General features: G+C 45.6%; 1 protein-coding gene and 1 pseudogene across 1 annotated transcript; both read right to left on the bottom strand.

Moving 5' to 3' along the window:
* Positions 1–328: 328 nt before the first annotated feature.
* LOC125206529 (flavonol 3-O-glucosyltransferase F3GT2-like) lies at positions 329–7971 on the bottom strand (annotated as a pseudogene).
* Positions 7972–12001: 4030 nt separating this feature from the next.
* On the bottom strand, positions 12002–14125 carry LOC125205011 (flavonol 3-O-glucosyltransferase F3GT2-like). The gene is made up of 2 exons (XM_048103798.2): positions 13605–14125; positions 12002–13450 (listed from the first exon to the last, which is right to left on the bottom strand). The coding sequence occupies exons 1-2, from the start codon at positions 14074–14076 to the stop codon at positions 12570–12572; spliced, it is 1353 nt and encodes a 450-aa protein (XP_047959755.2). The 5' UTR covers positions 14077–14125; the 3' UTR covers positions 12002–12569.
* Between the last annotated feature and the right edge of the window lie 997 nt (positions 14126–15122).

A 15122-nucleotide genomic window follows, 5' to 3' on the forward strand; every position in this document is an offset into this window, starting at 1 on the left:
GATAAAGAAAGATGGATATTTTAATAGGAGTGAGAAAAAATGGTTGAATGTATTAATTGGAGAGAGAAAGTTACCAAAAAAATGAAATGTGTCATCTTAGTTAAGACAAACTAAAAAAGAAAACGTGTCATCTTAAGCGGGACGGAGGGAGTAGGTTACTAACGGCTTTTATAGAAATATTCATGCTATCTTCAAGAGATCCTAGTTTATTTGCTAATTGTGTTTGAGAAAATTTATAAAATTCAGAGTCAATGTCATCCATTTAGAATTTTCAAAATGCCACGTCAGATACAATTTCTCCCCAATTTGACCACACAAAAAATTAGAGTCAAAGTGGGATGAGATTTAGAAGTTTGTGGAAATTGTTAGACGAAGTCCCTTGAGAATCAACGGCAGCCAAAGCCTTGTTCCTCAGCAGACTAAGGGTGTCCACTATAGGCGAGCCGCGGCCGGGCCACGGGAGATCCGAGAGCCGCGGCTCCCTATAGTGCGGGGGGTGGGCAGCCGCGGCGGGGGGGGGGGGGGTGGACGTGGGCGCGCCACGATCGTGGCCTGGCCGCGGTGCTTGGGCGCGAGCCGCGGCCCTCCTATAGCAATGGCCACGAGCCGCGGCTCTCCCCTTTTCCGATTTTTTTTTTTTTAATTTTCGAATTTTTTTCTATATATACCTAAAATTCATATCTTATTTTTACTCTACTCTCACACACAATTTACCCTATTCCCTTCAATTTGAATTTTTGTGAAATGCAAGGCGGAGACGATCCCGGTTATGGAGATTCGGGAAAGGGGGGCTTTCCACCCCCCAACGCTGGGGATCGAGTCCCACCCCTCCTCCATCCCAGATGTGGAGTCCGCCATCGCCGGCGCCGTGGCTACAAACACCCCAAAACCGGGTTCAGTCCTCGGCCTATCAGCAGAGATATGCGGGTCGTACCCAACCAGGAACAGGCGACTATCGACCCAACATGGACGCGATTAACTTCCCGTCCCAATTTCAATCCTCCCCATTTCAGAGCAGTCATTCTCCGCTTGATGAATCTGATAGATTCACATGGGAACAATTGATGGGGTCGCCTGATACCCCGACGCCAACGTCCGGTCGTGTAGAGACGGGGAGAGGAGGCGGTGGAAGAAGCGGCGGCGGCGGGCGTGGCGGAGGATCCGCGCGAGGTGACGGCGGGCAGGGCGGCGGCCGCGGCGGCGGCGGGCAGGAAGGCGGCGGCGGTGGTCGACGAGGGTTTTTGTCCACAGACGCCGAGTCCATTGCTATTGCTAGGGCATGGGACGCGGTGACGACAGATGCCATAGTTGGCATGGATCAGACCGACTTATGCTTCTGGCGGAAAGTCTTGGTGGTGTACAATGAATTCAAACCGTCGGCGAGCGTCGACCGTACACCCGATCAGATTCGGAAGAAGTTCGGCAGGATCACTACAGCTCTTCGGAAGTTCATTGGTATATACGAGAACCAACTGCGCACTGCTGAGAGTGGCCGCAGCGAAGCCGACATAAAATCCTTGTTGATGCAGTTGTTCAATGTGCACGTAGGCAAGAAGTTTACCTACTGGGCAGAATTCCTCGTTCTGCGGGACTCCCCAAAATTCAGAGCCATCTGCGAGAACGCGTCTGATTTTGGTCCAATCCGTACAAGACGGGGCAGGGGCGGCAACTGTAGCAGTAGTAGCGGCAGTTCAAGGACCTTCGACAGGAGCCCCCCCCCCCCGTTCACTATCCCAGTGTCCACGGCCCCTAGGTCAACAGTCCGCAATCCGAGCCGCTAGATCCGCCTCCGCCGCTGCCTCCCAACACTCTGCTGCGGGCCCGTCTACACCCGCTCCCGGATCGGCCCGAGCGGCATTGCAAAACACCCTAGCCGTGCAGATGATAAAGGAACTCAAGGACACTCTGGCCTTGTATGAGAAGTCGACCGACTCGACTACCAAGATGATGTACTACGACCTTATAGTGAGGCTGAGGTCGTTGTTGGGGTGGGAGGACACGGCGGCGGCGGCGACGGGACCTCAGAGCGGTGGCGGTGGTGGTGACGATGATGACGTTGGCGATGACGATGCAACGGGTGAAGATGAAGTGGCGGATTCTGATGATGAGACCGAGTAGTCGGCGATGGCGGTGTTTTTTTATGTTTTTGTTTGCGTGTTCCAAAACAATTTTCGTTATAATTTTACCCCGTTCTATAATACAACGAAGATTTGGTTTTCGATTTAGTTTTCATTAAATTATGCATTTTATTTAATTATTGTAGTCTAACAATTTTTATTGTAGTAGAATTAAAATATAAATAAAATGGAAAAAATAAAATTTTTGGTGGCTTGGCCATTTCCACTATAGTGGGAAACATGGGCATTGGTGGCCCGGCCACGATTTTGTGGCCTGGCCACACTTTGTGGCTTGGCCCGGCCAACTATAGTGGACACTCTAACATTCTCTCTCATCTTCACCCCTTTCTCCCTCCTCATCATCTCCTCCAAACACTCAATCGCCCCCTTCTCAGTAAACACGCCGCCTTCGACCCTCACCCCAATCCTCCACAGATCCGCCACCATTCTGCTGTTCAGCGTCTGCTCCGCGAAAACCGGCAAGCAGATCAACGGAACGCAGCTCGCGATGCTCTCTAAAATCGAATTCCAGCCGCTCTGGCCGACGAACGCGCCGACGCTCTCGTGCGCGAGGATCTGCCGCTGCGGCGCCCACGCCACCACCTTCCCGAACGATTCGTCCGATCGACGAATCCGATCGGGAGGGATCTCATTGCCTGTTGCTTAATCGACAGCAGGAATGGAAATCGGCATGTTTCTAGGGCTTCGCACAGCGCTATGAGATCGCTCTCCCGCGGCATGACTGCGGTGCCGAAACTGATGTAGACGACTGATTTAGGGCGGTTTTGGCTCCCCAGCCACGAGAGGCATCCTGATTCGTCGGCGATTTCCACGGCCGGGGGATCTGGCGAAGCGAGGATCGAAGGGCCGACGTTGAGGAAATTGGGGAATTTCGATTTTAGGTCTTTTGTGATGATCGGATCGATTTCCTCTAACTAATTCAGGACGATGGCGGTGGATCTGGGGAGACGCTCCGCCATTTTGTAGGCCGCCACCGCCATCGGCGACGGATTGCTTCCGAGGAACACCTCCGCCCGTAGATCTGCTGCGGTCGCCATTTCCAATCTTGGAATGAACGACAGAGCTTTCTCTTCCGTTTCTGCATTTCGTCGAACACTTTACGCTCAATTATAAATACAGAAATTTTTGAGTGAGAGTAAAAATCGGAGAAATGGGAGAATCATCACCTGTTGATTCGATTGATCTAACGATTTGATCGGCGTAGACGTGCGATGACAGCGAGCACGAACTAGAAACCCAGAACGCCACTCATGGCACTCCTCTTTTCTCAGCAATGTCACTCGAAAACCACAGGAACGCATCGCTTACTAGGCACCGGTAGAGATGCCCAAGGTTTTCGGTTCCGGCGGTTAACCGCGAAACCGGAACCACCGGTTCCGGTTCGGAACCAGAACCGTGACAAAAATCTTGAATCGGAACCGTGATAATTTGAACCGCGGGCCGGTTCCGGTTCCAAATTTAATGAACCGAAACCGTCACCGAACCGCCGGTTCCGAACCGCCGGATAACCGGCGGTTTCACGGTTCTGGCGAGGTTTTCGAGGCGGCCAGCTTTCGGTAGGATGGTCGGCTTTTTCAGGAGGTTTTTGACCAAAACCGGCGGTTAACCGCCAAACCGGCGGTTTTCGGTTTTGGTGCGGAACACAAGGCTGACACGTTGCAGCTTCGATGGGATGGTTGAGTGCAGGTGGTCAGACGGTTTGTTGACCAAACCGGCGGTTTCGGGTGTAAAACCGGCGATTTTCGGCGGTTCCGGCGGTTTTTGACCGTTTTACAATTTTTTTTTTTTTTTTTTTATATTCGAATTTTGAATTCAATTTCAGATTTCCCCCCAAATTTTTATCTATAAATACCCCCCTCTATCCTCACTTACATTTACCTCACTCTTGTGTTAATAAGAGTTTCTCTCTTCAATCTCCCAATTCTCTCTCTTTGTCTCCCATTTCTCATTGTGCTATTTGTGCTTACATTTGAATTATTCAAGTGCTACTCTTATATTACGCATTGTTATACTTTGATATATAGTTCTATAAGTTGTCTTTCTTAATTGCTAAAACAAAAAAAAAATTATAAGTCCATATTTCTACTATAATTCCATAAACTATCAAGATGTCTTTATCCCGAGAAGGTCGTATTGATAAGGGAAAAGGAAAGTCCAAGAGGCCAAGTCGAAAATCCGTTATTGATGAGATTTCTCAAAGGAACATGGATATGTGGCAGGTTAATATTTACTCCCTCCGTCCCAGAGAAGTTGGCATACTTTGAAAATGGCACGGGATTTTAGGAGGTTTTGTTTTGTGTGTTAAATGGAGAGAGAAAATATAATTTTTATATTCATGTGAGAGAGAACTTTTTCCAAAAAGGGAAATGTGACATCTTTTGTGGGACAAACTAAAAAGGAAAGTGTGCCAACTTCTCTGGGACGGAGGGAGTATTATCTACTAATATTATTAATTATGAATTACATTACATTATTGTTCATAATGTTATTTGATACTTTCGCTACAAATATTATTTTGTAGAATCGAGAAGAGCAAGATATGGCCAATGCTATTGCTCTCTCCCGCTCTCAATCCCAAGGCGGACGTGGATATGGAGGCGATGCTTATGTTGGTAGTGGTAGTGGTGCTCCCGGTCCCGGTGCCTATTCTCAACAAATTCCAACCCCGGTGAATCTTGATGACGACGATGATGACGAGGAGGAAGAGGAGGAGGAGGCGGAAGAGGAACAACAACAAGAAATGCCACCCCCACCACCAAGGAGTCGTCGTGGTCGTGGTCGTGGACATCCTCCTCAACCTCCTAAACCAGTTGAAAGGACTTTAACCTCAGATATCATGGGCAAACATTTCAAGAAGGTACGAGATAGTACCGATCCGAACACTTTTAATGTGTATTGCAACTATTGTGAAAACGTATACACATTACGAAAGAGTGGAGGATATGGTACATTTACCCGTCACATGGAGAAAGCGCATCCGGTCGAGTTTGGTATCGCTCCAACCCAAACTCAACTCAACTTTCAACATGGAGGCGGGACCGGGAGTGGGACGGGTTCATCCCAAACATCAGGTATGTGTAGACATACTCTTTTAAAATATGATCATAAAAATGCTCTTAATGTGATGTCTAGATTTGCTGTGATGAAACATTTTCCATTCAATGCTTTTGATAATGATGCTTTTGAGTCGAGTATGCGACAAGTTTATAATGCCGCTGCAAGAAAATTGAGTCGAACTTCTATGACTCGAGCTGTTGTTAGACAATGCATGGAAAAGAAGGTGCAATTAGGTACGTTTATTGTTAACTTGGGTCATAAAGTTTCGATTTGCTCTGATGTGTGGACTGATTGTTTTTGCAAAAATTCATATATGGGCATTACTGTGCATTTCGTTGATCACAGTTGGACTTTGAAAAAACGTTTGATTGCATTTCGGGAATTTCCCGCACCACACACTGCACAAGCAATTGCTCAATTGATCATTCAAGTTTTGAATAAATTTCATTGATCAATAAAATTTTTTCTGTTGGTTTTGATAATGCAAGTGCTAACACTGCTAGTATAGATGATCTCATCAGTGCATGTTCTCCTGTTATTGATGGCAAATATTTTCATGTGCGATGTATTGCTCATATTTTGAATTTGTGTGTTCAAGATGCGATTGATTTGTGGAAAAAGTATGTTGATCCTATTAGAACTGCTGTTAAATTGATTCATAACAAAGCTCCTATTGGTAGAGCTTGGAAGAAATATTGTCATAGCAAGCAGTGCAGGTACACCAATTTTCGTTTGGATGTTTCAACTCGTTGGAACTCGACGTACGATATGTTGGAGTCGACTTTGAACCACATTGAGTATTTATGTGATTTTTTTAGAACTTGCCCGCATGTTCCTTCTGATTTGCTTTTGATACCCTCTTGTTGGGACCACAGCATGGATTTGTTTCGATTATTCCAAGCTTTCAAAAATGCCACTGTTGAGTTATCCGGTGTTTATTATCCTACTTCTGTGCGCGTTTTGGAGCATTGCATGTATGTGGCAATTGGTTTTAAGACATGTGTTAAAAAAACTCAATTCATTGAGTTGAAGGCTATTTTGTTTTATATGGTTGAAAAATGGTTGAAATATTTTGCGCGTATTCCAAATGTGTTCTTGATTGCAAAATGCTTGGATCCAAAGTGGAAGTTGCATGGTGTGCATAAAATTTTAGACATGTACTATGGTTGTTTGCACGATTTGGATTTTTCTCAACTTCGCGAAATGGGCTTGACAAGAGGAGAAAGTTTCGAACTAAATCTTCCGAATGTTGAAGAAATCAAACTAAGGTTAGATAGTGCGCTTCGTGCTCTCTTCGGGGAATATGAAATGCGATATAACACCATTCACCAGGTACGTGCTCCTCCTAGTCCTTCGACATTTGATTTTGGTGGCGAGAATTATAGCAATGTCATGAATGATCCCGACGTAGTATCACAATTGCAAGATCTATACGGTGCTACAACCAATAGGACTAGAGCTACTAGTGAGTTAGATATATATTTGGAGTCGCGCTCTATTTTTCAAAATCCAGGTCCCCCTACTCAACAAATTGACGTCCTTGATTGGTGGGGAACACATGACAAAGAGTTTCCGATACTTTCGATAATGGCTAAGGAGATTTTTCGCCGTTCCCGCTTCCACCGTCGCCGTGGAGCAAGCTTTTAGTGTCGGCGGTTGTGTCCTAGACGACAAAAGGAGCAATCTCTCCGCCAAAAACATGGAAGCCACTATGTTACTTGATGATTGGGCAAAGGCGGACATGTGAGCACAAGAGCCGGATTTTGACTTTCGTGTAGAGAGTGATGGTGAAGAGTTTTCCACCGATGACGAGGTCGGAAGCGAAGGCGCTCAACAATATCAATGACGGGGGGGGCGGTGAACGGTGAGCACGGCCGGCCAAAAAGGTAAGCAAGGTAAGAGAACTACGTGGGCTTTGATTCCTCAATAAAATTGTGGATACGTAGGCAACTCAACTTAAATTTGAAAAGTTTAACTTTGAAAGTTTAAGTTGAGTTCAAGCCCTTTTCAATTTTTTCCTTTTTTCCCCCATTTCATGGTTTTTTTTATTTATGTTCCGACGACACTTGTAAATTATATCACATTGTTGTATTATTGTAATGTATTGACAATTGTATTATTGTAATGTATTGTTGTCCGTTACAAGTTACAACTCAAATTCAATAAAACTGATATGATTTTCACCTTATTCGTCTTATTTCAATTTCAATTATCCATTGCCTTGTTCCAATTTATTGTATAAATCCAAAATTCCAAATTATATAAGCAGAAAAAAAAAATCGTTGGAACCGCCAAAACCGAACCGGAACCGTGAGAACCGTACGAAAACCGGCGGTTCGGAACCGGAACCGGAACCGCCGGTTTTGGAACCGGAACCGGAACCGTCAAAAAGCCTCACGGTTCGGTTCCGGTTCCTCATTTCGCGAAACCAGAACCGCCGGTTTACGAACCGTGGGCATCTCTAGGCACCGGATTTCGAGGCCGCTTTCCCGTTCCGCTTCTCGGATAGCGGTCTCGAAGTTCCCCGGGCAGGCCGTGAGGAACCGCTCGACCGCGTCGAACAGCGAGCCTGTCGCGGGCTCGCCGTCCCACACGCCGCGTGCGCGCGGTTGCGTTGAAAAGCGCGGCGTTTGACGCCGCACCGCTGAAAAATGAAAATATTGCGTCTGGTGCGGAGGCTCTCGAGCCTCCGGAGCCTCCGCACCAGGGCGAGTAAAGGGGGTACGTGTGATCCGAAAGGGAACGCTAGGACAGTGATGTGTAATTTAAATGCCATGATTTTGACTAGAGATATTTGAGCTTGAGGTATTCAAGAAATTGCAAGTTTTGGAGAAACGTGGTAGTTGTATTTACTAGTGGAAGAAACACTTCACTCGTGGCGACCTATCTACCTTTCAAGTTTCAACATGTGTACCTTTTATAAGCTAATGTTGTACTCTCTCTGTCACACGAAAGATGTAACACTTCCCTTTTAGTTTGTCTCACAAAAGATGTCACATTTACTTTTTAGCAAAAGTTCTATCTCACATAAATATAAAAATTATATTTTTTCTCTCCATTTAACATACAAAATAAAACTTCCTAAAATCTCATGTCGTCCAACAAGTGTGACATCTTTTGTGGGATGGAGGGAATACTATACTCCCTTGATCCCCATTTAAATGCAATGTGCAAAAAAAAAAATCATTTATTGACGATACAGATTTTAATAAAAAATTTAATAAAATATAAAAAAATAAGAAAAAGTAGATAAAATGAGATAGATTTGGTGAAAAAGTAGATAAATTACAAGAAAGAGAGTTTTCATTTATATATATAAGTGAAAATGAATTAATGAAATATAGAATTCGCTACTAAAAATGGTAGTGAAATTAAATACTTACTGGAGTCTATCTAAATAAGTAAATATTTAATGAGGACACGAGGGAGTAGTTTGTAATTTTCTTTAGCAAAATTTACTACGTATGCAATGGCTTTTCTAAGGAAATTTAAAAATGTGAAATCTGAATTTCGATTAAATTCTGATTCATTTTACTACTTCAAAAATCTGCAGTGACATTCACGAATTTTACTTATTCTATATCCTCCTTATAGTTAAGTTATTTTTTTTATTTTAAAAAATTCTCTTATAATTAAGTCATTTTCATAAATGGGAGTAATAATTATGTTCCCTTGTAATTAAGTTATTTTTTTTATTTTAAAAATTTCTCTTATAATTAAGTCATTTTCATAAATGGCAGTAATAATTTTATTTTTTCTTACTCTTACTAATCTATATTCATAAAGTTAGTTTTCATGAACAGTGTGTAGCCATTGCATAGTCATATTCATAATAGATGATAGGAGCATCCACTATAGGTGGACAAATTTTGGTGGACAACTTTTTTTTTTTGTCCATAGCCCCATTTTATTTGTCCACAGCCCCAAAAAAAAGTGTCCGCAGCAATAGTGGACACTTTTTGGTGGACAACTTTCACTTTATTTTTCTTGTTGTATTTTTTAATTCAATTTTACAATTAAAATTATCGGACTAAAAATAATTAAAGAACGAGACAATAAATAATAAAATTAAAAAGTGCGATGAGACCAAATATTCGTTGTATTCATGGATACCGGAAAATTACACAACGAACATTTAAAAAAAAAAACATACAAAAACAAATAAAAACACCGCCACCATCTACTCGGTGGCGGAGTCGGAAACATCGGCCTCATCTTCGTCGCCCACTCCCCCCGGCGCCGCCGCCCCTGCCCCCGTCGCCCCCGGTGTCGCCCCAGCTCCTCTCTGATCCTACACATCAGCTCATAGTATATCGACTTGGTGATCGGGTCGGTGGCCGACTCGTAGAAACGGCAGTTATCTTGCAGTTGTTTCATCAACTGCACATTCAGGTTCCTGTTCAAGACCACATGGGCCCCATGGTCCACGGACTGAGCTCCAGAAGGCGCCTGCGCGCCCCGCGATCCAGACGCGGCCGCCGAGTAGCGGGAGGAACCTGCAGACATCCGGGCGCTGCGTATACTGGCCTTCTGCCCCGGAGGGCGTGAGCGCCTGGTGTGTGTATCAGAGGGCTCCTCCGCTTGGGCGTCGTTGAGGTCGATTGAGTGTCCGCCGCTACTGCTGCTGTAGTTCCCGGCTCTGTTGCGTCTGTTGCGCTTCGCCGCGTGACCCTCGGTCTCCTCTGCACAGATGGCCTTGAATTTCGGGCAGTTCTCGAGAACGCGGAACTCCTCCCACTGGGTGAACTTAGGCTTGTATAGCGCGTTGTATTGGGACACGGAGAGAGCCTTCACGTCGGCTTCGTTGCGGCCACTCTCAGCGTTGATAAGGTTGTTGCCGTAGATGCCCGCGAACTTCCTGGTGGGTGTCAGAATCCTCCCAAACTTTTTTCGGATCTGTTCCGCGTCACGCGGTTTGGCGCCTCTCGGCTTGAACTCATTGTAGGTCAACAAAACGCGCTTCCAAAAGCCAATCTCGGTCTGATCGGTGCCAACACAGGGGTCGGATGTGATGGCATCCCATGCCCTCGCTACAGCAATCGACTCGTCTTTGGTGTAGTGCACGGCCCGACTTGTTACCGGCGAATCGCTACCGCCGCTGCCATCCCCATCGCCGTCGCCGCCGGCCCGCCCCCCACCGCCGTCGCCACCGCCCCTCCCCCCACCGCCGTCGCCGCCGCCGCCTCTCCCCCCACCGCCGTTGCCGCCGCCCCTCCCACCACCACCGTTGTCGCCGCCCCTCCCACCACCACCGTTGTCGCCGCCCCTCTCACCACCACCGTTGCCGCCGCCTCTCCCACCACCGCCGTCGCCGCCAGATCTCGTCGGCGGGGTCTCCGGAAGGCCCGGACTCATCATCCCCATCATCTGCTCCAGTGTGAACCTATCGAAATCAGACAAGGGAGTCTGGGTGCGCTGGAAAGAGTGAGAAGGGGTATCCGGCCGCGGATGGTTGGGCGAGTCCATAGTGGGTCGATAATCTCCAAACGCCGAACGACCCAAATTCCTCTGATGAGAAGATTGAGCCCGATATTGGCTTTGTTGCCATGGCGGGGATGTCGGTGACCACGACTGGAATGGAGGGGGACTGGGACTCGATCCCCGGGGAGTGGGACTCGATCCCCACAGCTGAGATGGCTGGGAAGAAGGATAGTATCCATATCCCGATTCTTCCGTGCCGGGTGAATCTTCGTCTCTCCCGTGTATCTCGGTAAAATCTAGGGTTGTGAAATTGGGGGTGGAGTGAAAATGGGTGTGGAGTGGAAGACAAATTGGTGGATATTTATTTAAATAAGTTAATAAATTAAATAAAAATTCGAAATTAAAAAAAAAAAAGGGAAACCGGCGGTCCGCCGCGGCGGTGTCGCCGCGCAATAGGTAGGCGCGGCGGCCGCCGCTTTTCTCTCTCCAGCGGCCCGTCCTCGCCGCAAAGCCGGCGATACCCCTTCCGCCCCAACAAATTCGTCCGCCCCCGGACGTCTTCCCCCCTATACACCGCCGCGGCGCCGCCGGGAAGGGGGCGGCCGGCGCGCCGCCCCTATAGTGGATGCCCTAACTTTCCACCTATATGGGCCACAAATTCGACAATTTTATGAAAAGAAATTGATGCTAGCTGTAAAGTCGGGCCTATAACCGATTCAATTTTCATGCTATCAATAATTAAAATTATAAACAAAAATAAAATAACTAAATAATGTGAATGACTATAAGTATTAATATCTCCGTCTACCAAATTTCCCTCTCCTAAATTTTGACACAGTTTACCATTTCGGTCCGTCACTGAAAATTTGACACACTTCACTTTTACCATTTTTGGTAGTGGACCACATATTCCACTAACTCATTCCTACTCACATTTTATTATAAAACTAACATTTTAAAAGTAGGACCCACATCCCACCAACTTTTACAATTCACTTTCCATTACATTTCTTAAAACCCGTGCCGGGTCAAAGTGTGTCAAAATTTGGGGGACGGAGGTAGTATTAGTCAGCAATAATTACAAATAATATAAAACCAAAAGGCACATAAAACCATCAAATTGGTCTCATTTTTATACATAAAAATATTTCACCTCATTTTTCTCTTCTCCAAATCCATTTTTTTCTTTTTCTTTCATTCACTTTGTCAAATAACCCATGTCTCAATAGGAACAATAAATTTCAACCAAGGCTATTTCTAGGGCGTTCCATTATTCATTTCTAACATTAATGGCAAGACGTGATGATTATTTCCAGCAACGGGCTAAGAAATTGTGAATTGCGCGACCAATTTCAGAGTCAATCAGAAAACCAAAACAGAACAAAGAAAGAACACAGAGGGATTTTACATGGTTCGGCCGTAAGACCTACATCCACGGAGAAGACGATCCAAGGTTTTATTCAATCACACCAATGGCAGAAACCAGACTACAATCGATTCAAAATAACCAAAGAAAACACTCAAGCTCACACACAAATGTTCACAAACAATCACAGTATGAACAACAATGAACCTCACAAAGATAGCGCTCCTTTCTTGAATCTCTCTCTCAATTTCTGACGGGAGAAAATGTGTGCGTAATCTGCTTCTTCACCCGAAGCCTTTTGAGCTGCAGTTAACTCTCAAAAACAGAAATCCGTTTGAGCTCCTCCAACTGAAGTCGACTAAAATCAAACAACTTTCCTTATTTCACTTTAGTCCTCAAACTCTTATCTATTTATTAGTTACACCCCAACAGAAATCGAGATCAACGGGCTCCAACAATAGAGGCCCAGTTAGGGTCACTTTCAAGGGTGGCATAATGGCAAGACATGATAATTATTTTCAACAACAACAACAACAACAACCACTATCGACGCTGTAGAAGTGCACCGCGACAGAAACAAATCGAGATCAATGGGCTCCGATGATCTCCAACAGTTTGTCGAAATTCCTCGACGAACTCCCTTGCGAATCAACGGCAGCCACAGCCTTGTTTCTCAACAGGCTAACATTCTCCCTCATCTTCGCCCCCTTCTCCGTCGTCATCAGCTCCATCAAACACTCAATCGTCCCGCTCTTGGTGAAGACGCCTCCTTCAACCCGAACCCCAATCCCCAACGAATCCTGCACCATTCTGCTGTTCAGCTTATGATCTCCGAAAAACGGCCTGCAGATCATCGGAACGCACCCCACGATGCTCTCTAAAATCGAGTTCCAGCCGCCGTGGCTGACGAACGCGCCGACGCTCTCGTGCGCGAGGATCTGCGGCTGCGGGGCCCACGCCACCATCTTCCCGAACGAATTCGTCCGATCGGCGAATCCGTTCGGGAGGGATCTCACCGCGTGGTCCTTGATCGACCACAGGAATGGGAATCGGCAGGTCTCCAGGGCTTCGCACAGCGCCGCGAGCTCGCTCTCCGGCGGCGTGATCATGCTGCCGAAGCTGATGTAGACGACCGATCTAGGGCGGTTTTGGCTTCCCAGCCATGAGAGGCATCCTGTTTCGTCGGAAATTGCGGCGGAGGGGGACGCCGGAGAAGCGAGGATCGAAGGGCCGACGTTGAGGAAATTGGGGAATTTCGATTTTAGATCTTTTGTGATGATCGGGTTTATTTCCTCGAACGAATTCAGTAAAATGGCGGTGGATTTGGGGAGATGCTCCACCATTTTGTACAGCGTGATCTCCAGCGGCGACGCGTAATTTCCGAGGAAAACCTCCGGCGGGAGATCGGCCATGGTCGCCATTTCCAACCCTGGAATGAACGACAGAGCTTTCTCTTGTTTCGCCGTTTCTGCAACATCATTCATTTCGTCAAACACTTTAAGCTCAATACTCAAACAAAAAATAACTATAGTCCGTTTGATACATGGAATTGGAATTGGTATTATAATTCTATGGCAATTCAATTTCAAATGATATACAAAATTGAATCAGAGAATCGTCACCAGTTGATTCAATTGATCTAACGATTTGATCAGTGTAGACGTGTGCTGACAGCGAGAACGAACTAGAAGCCCAGAACGGCACCCATGGCACCCCTCTTTTCTCGGCCACAACACTCGAAAACCACAGAAATGCATCGCTTATTAAGCACCGGATTTCGAGGCCGCTTTCCCGCTCCGCTTCTCGAATAGCCGTCTCGAAGTTCCTCGGGGATGCCTCGAGGAACAGCCCGACCGCCTCGAAATGCGAGCCCATGAAGGGCTCGCCGCGGGGCGCGCCGTCCCACACGTCGCGCGCCCGTAAATTGTCGCACGTGGGCGCGTTGAAAAGCGCAGCATTGGATGCCGTGCTGTTGAAGAAAGAAAACAGTGCGTTCGGTGCGGAGGCGGCCAGCCTCCGCACCAGGGCGAGTAACGGGGCCGCGTGTGATCCGAAAGGGAACGCTAGGACAGCAATGTGTGATTTAAATGCCATGATTTTGGTTTATGATATTTGCGCAAGATATATTCAAGAAATTGATAGGAACTTATAAAGTTTGAAGAATAGTGGTATTTATGTACTGTACCTAATTAATCAGCACTAATGTTCAATAATGTTCATTGCTTGGAAGAAACAGTAAATTTGTGGAGACCTATATACCTTTCATTTCAACATTTGTGTATGTTATAGAGAGTCAGAGACCTATGATCAGTGTGTTGTGTGTGTGAGTGAATGAACAATACTTCCTCCGTCCGCGAATAGAAATCTGATTTTTCCATTTTAGTCCGTCCGTGAATAGGAGTTCCGGTTCACTTTTTTACCATAAATGGTAATAGGGTCTAACATTCCACCAATTCATTTCACGCACATTTCATTTAAAATTATGTATACAAGTGGGATTCCTATTGCACTAACTTTTTTCCATCCACTTTTCTTAACATTTCTTAAAACTCGTGCCGCCAAGAAATGAAACTCCTAATGGCGGAAGGAGGGAGTACAATGGTATGGCTAACACCAAAAGTCTCAGTTCGAGTCTATTGTTACGCGATCTTTAAATTTATACTCCCTCCGACCACAAAAGTTAACAAAGTTGTACTCACTCCGTTATGTCACACTTGTGGGACGGCACGAGATTTTAGGAGTTTTTGTTTTGTATGTGAATTAGAGGGAGAAAATATAATTTTTATATTAATGTGAGAGAGAACTTTTTCCAAAAACAGAAATGTGACATCTTTTGTAGAACAAACTAATAGAAAAATGTGGCGTCTATTATGAGACCGAAGGAATATATAATATGGATTTTAATGTGCAATTGATAAAGTAAGAGTGGAAAATAGAAAAATGTAAGAGAAAGGGAAAATGTAGTGGAAGTGATATTAGTAGATTGTGTGGTCCATGTTATTAGTAGTTCAAAACTTTTCTTCTCGAGACTATCTAATTTTGGGAGACGTCCAAGACGAACAAGGGAACGATGTATAGCTTTGTAGAAATTTCCTTTATCAAAATTTACTAGGTTACTAAGGGCTTTTTAAAGAAATATT

Source organism: Salvia hispanica, chromosome 6 (assembly GCF_029641045.1).
Source record: "Salvia hispanica isolate PSC_SH4W2 chromosome 6, Shi_PSC_v1, whole genome shotgun sequence".
Classification (NCBI taxonomy): domain Eukaryota; kingdom Viridiplantae; phylum Streptophyta; class Magnoliopsida; order Lamiales; family Lamiaceae; genus Salvia; species Salvia hispanica.

Bases quoted from the DNA above. Each gene is read 5' to 3' on its own strand.
- LOC125205011 (XM_048103798.2), bottom strand. From the start codon at position 14,076: ATGGCATTTAAATCACACATTGCTGTCCTAGCGTTCCCTTTCGGATCA. The intron at 13,451-13,604 runs GTGACGATTCTC...ATGATGTTGCAG, and splicing joins TAGATCAATTGAATCAACTG to AAACGGCGAAACAAGAGAAA.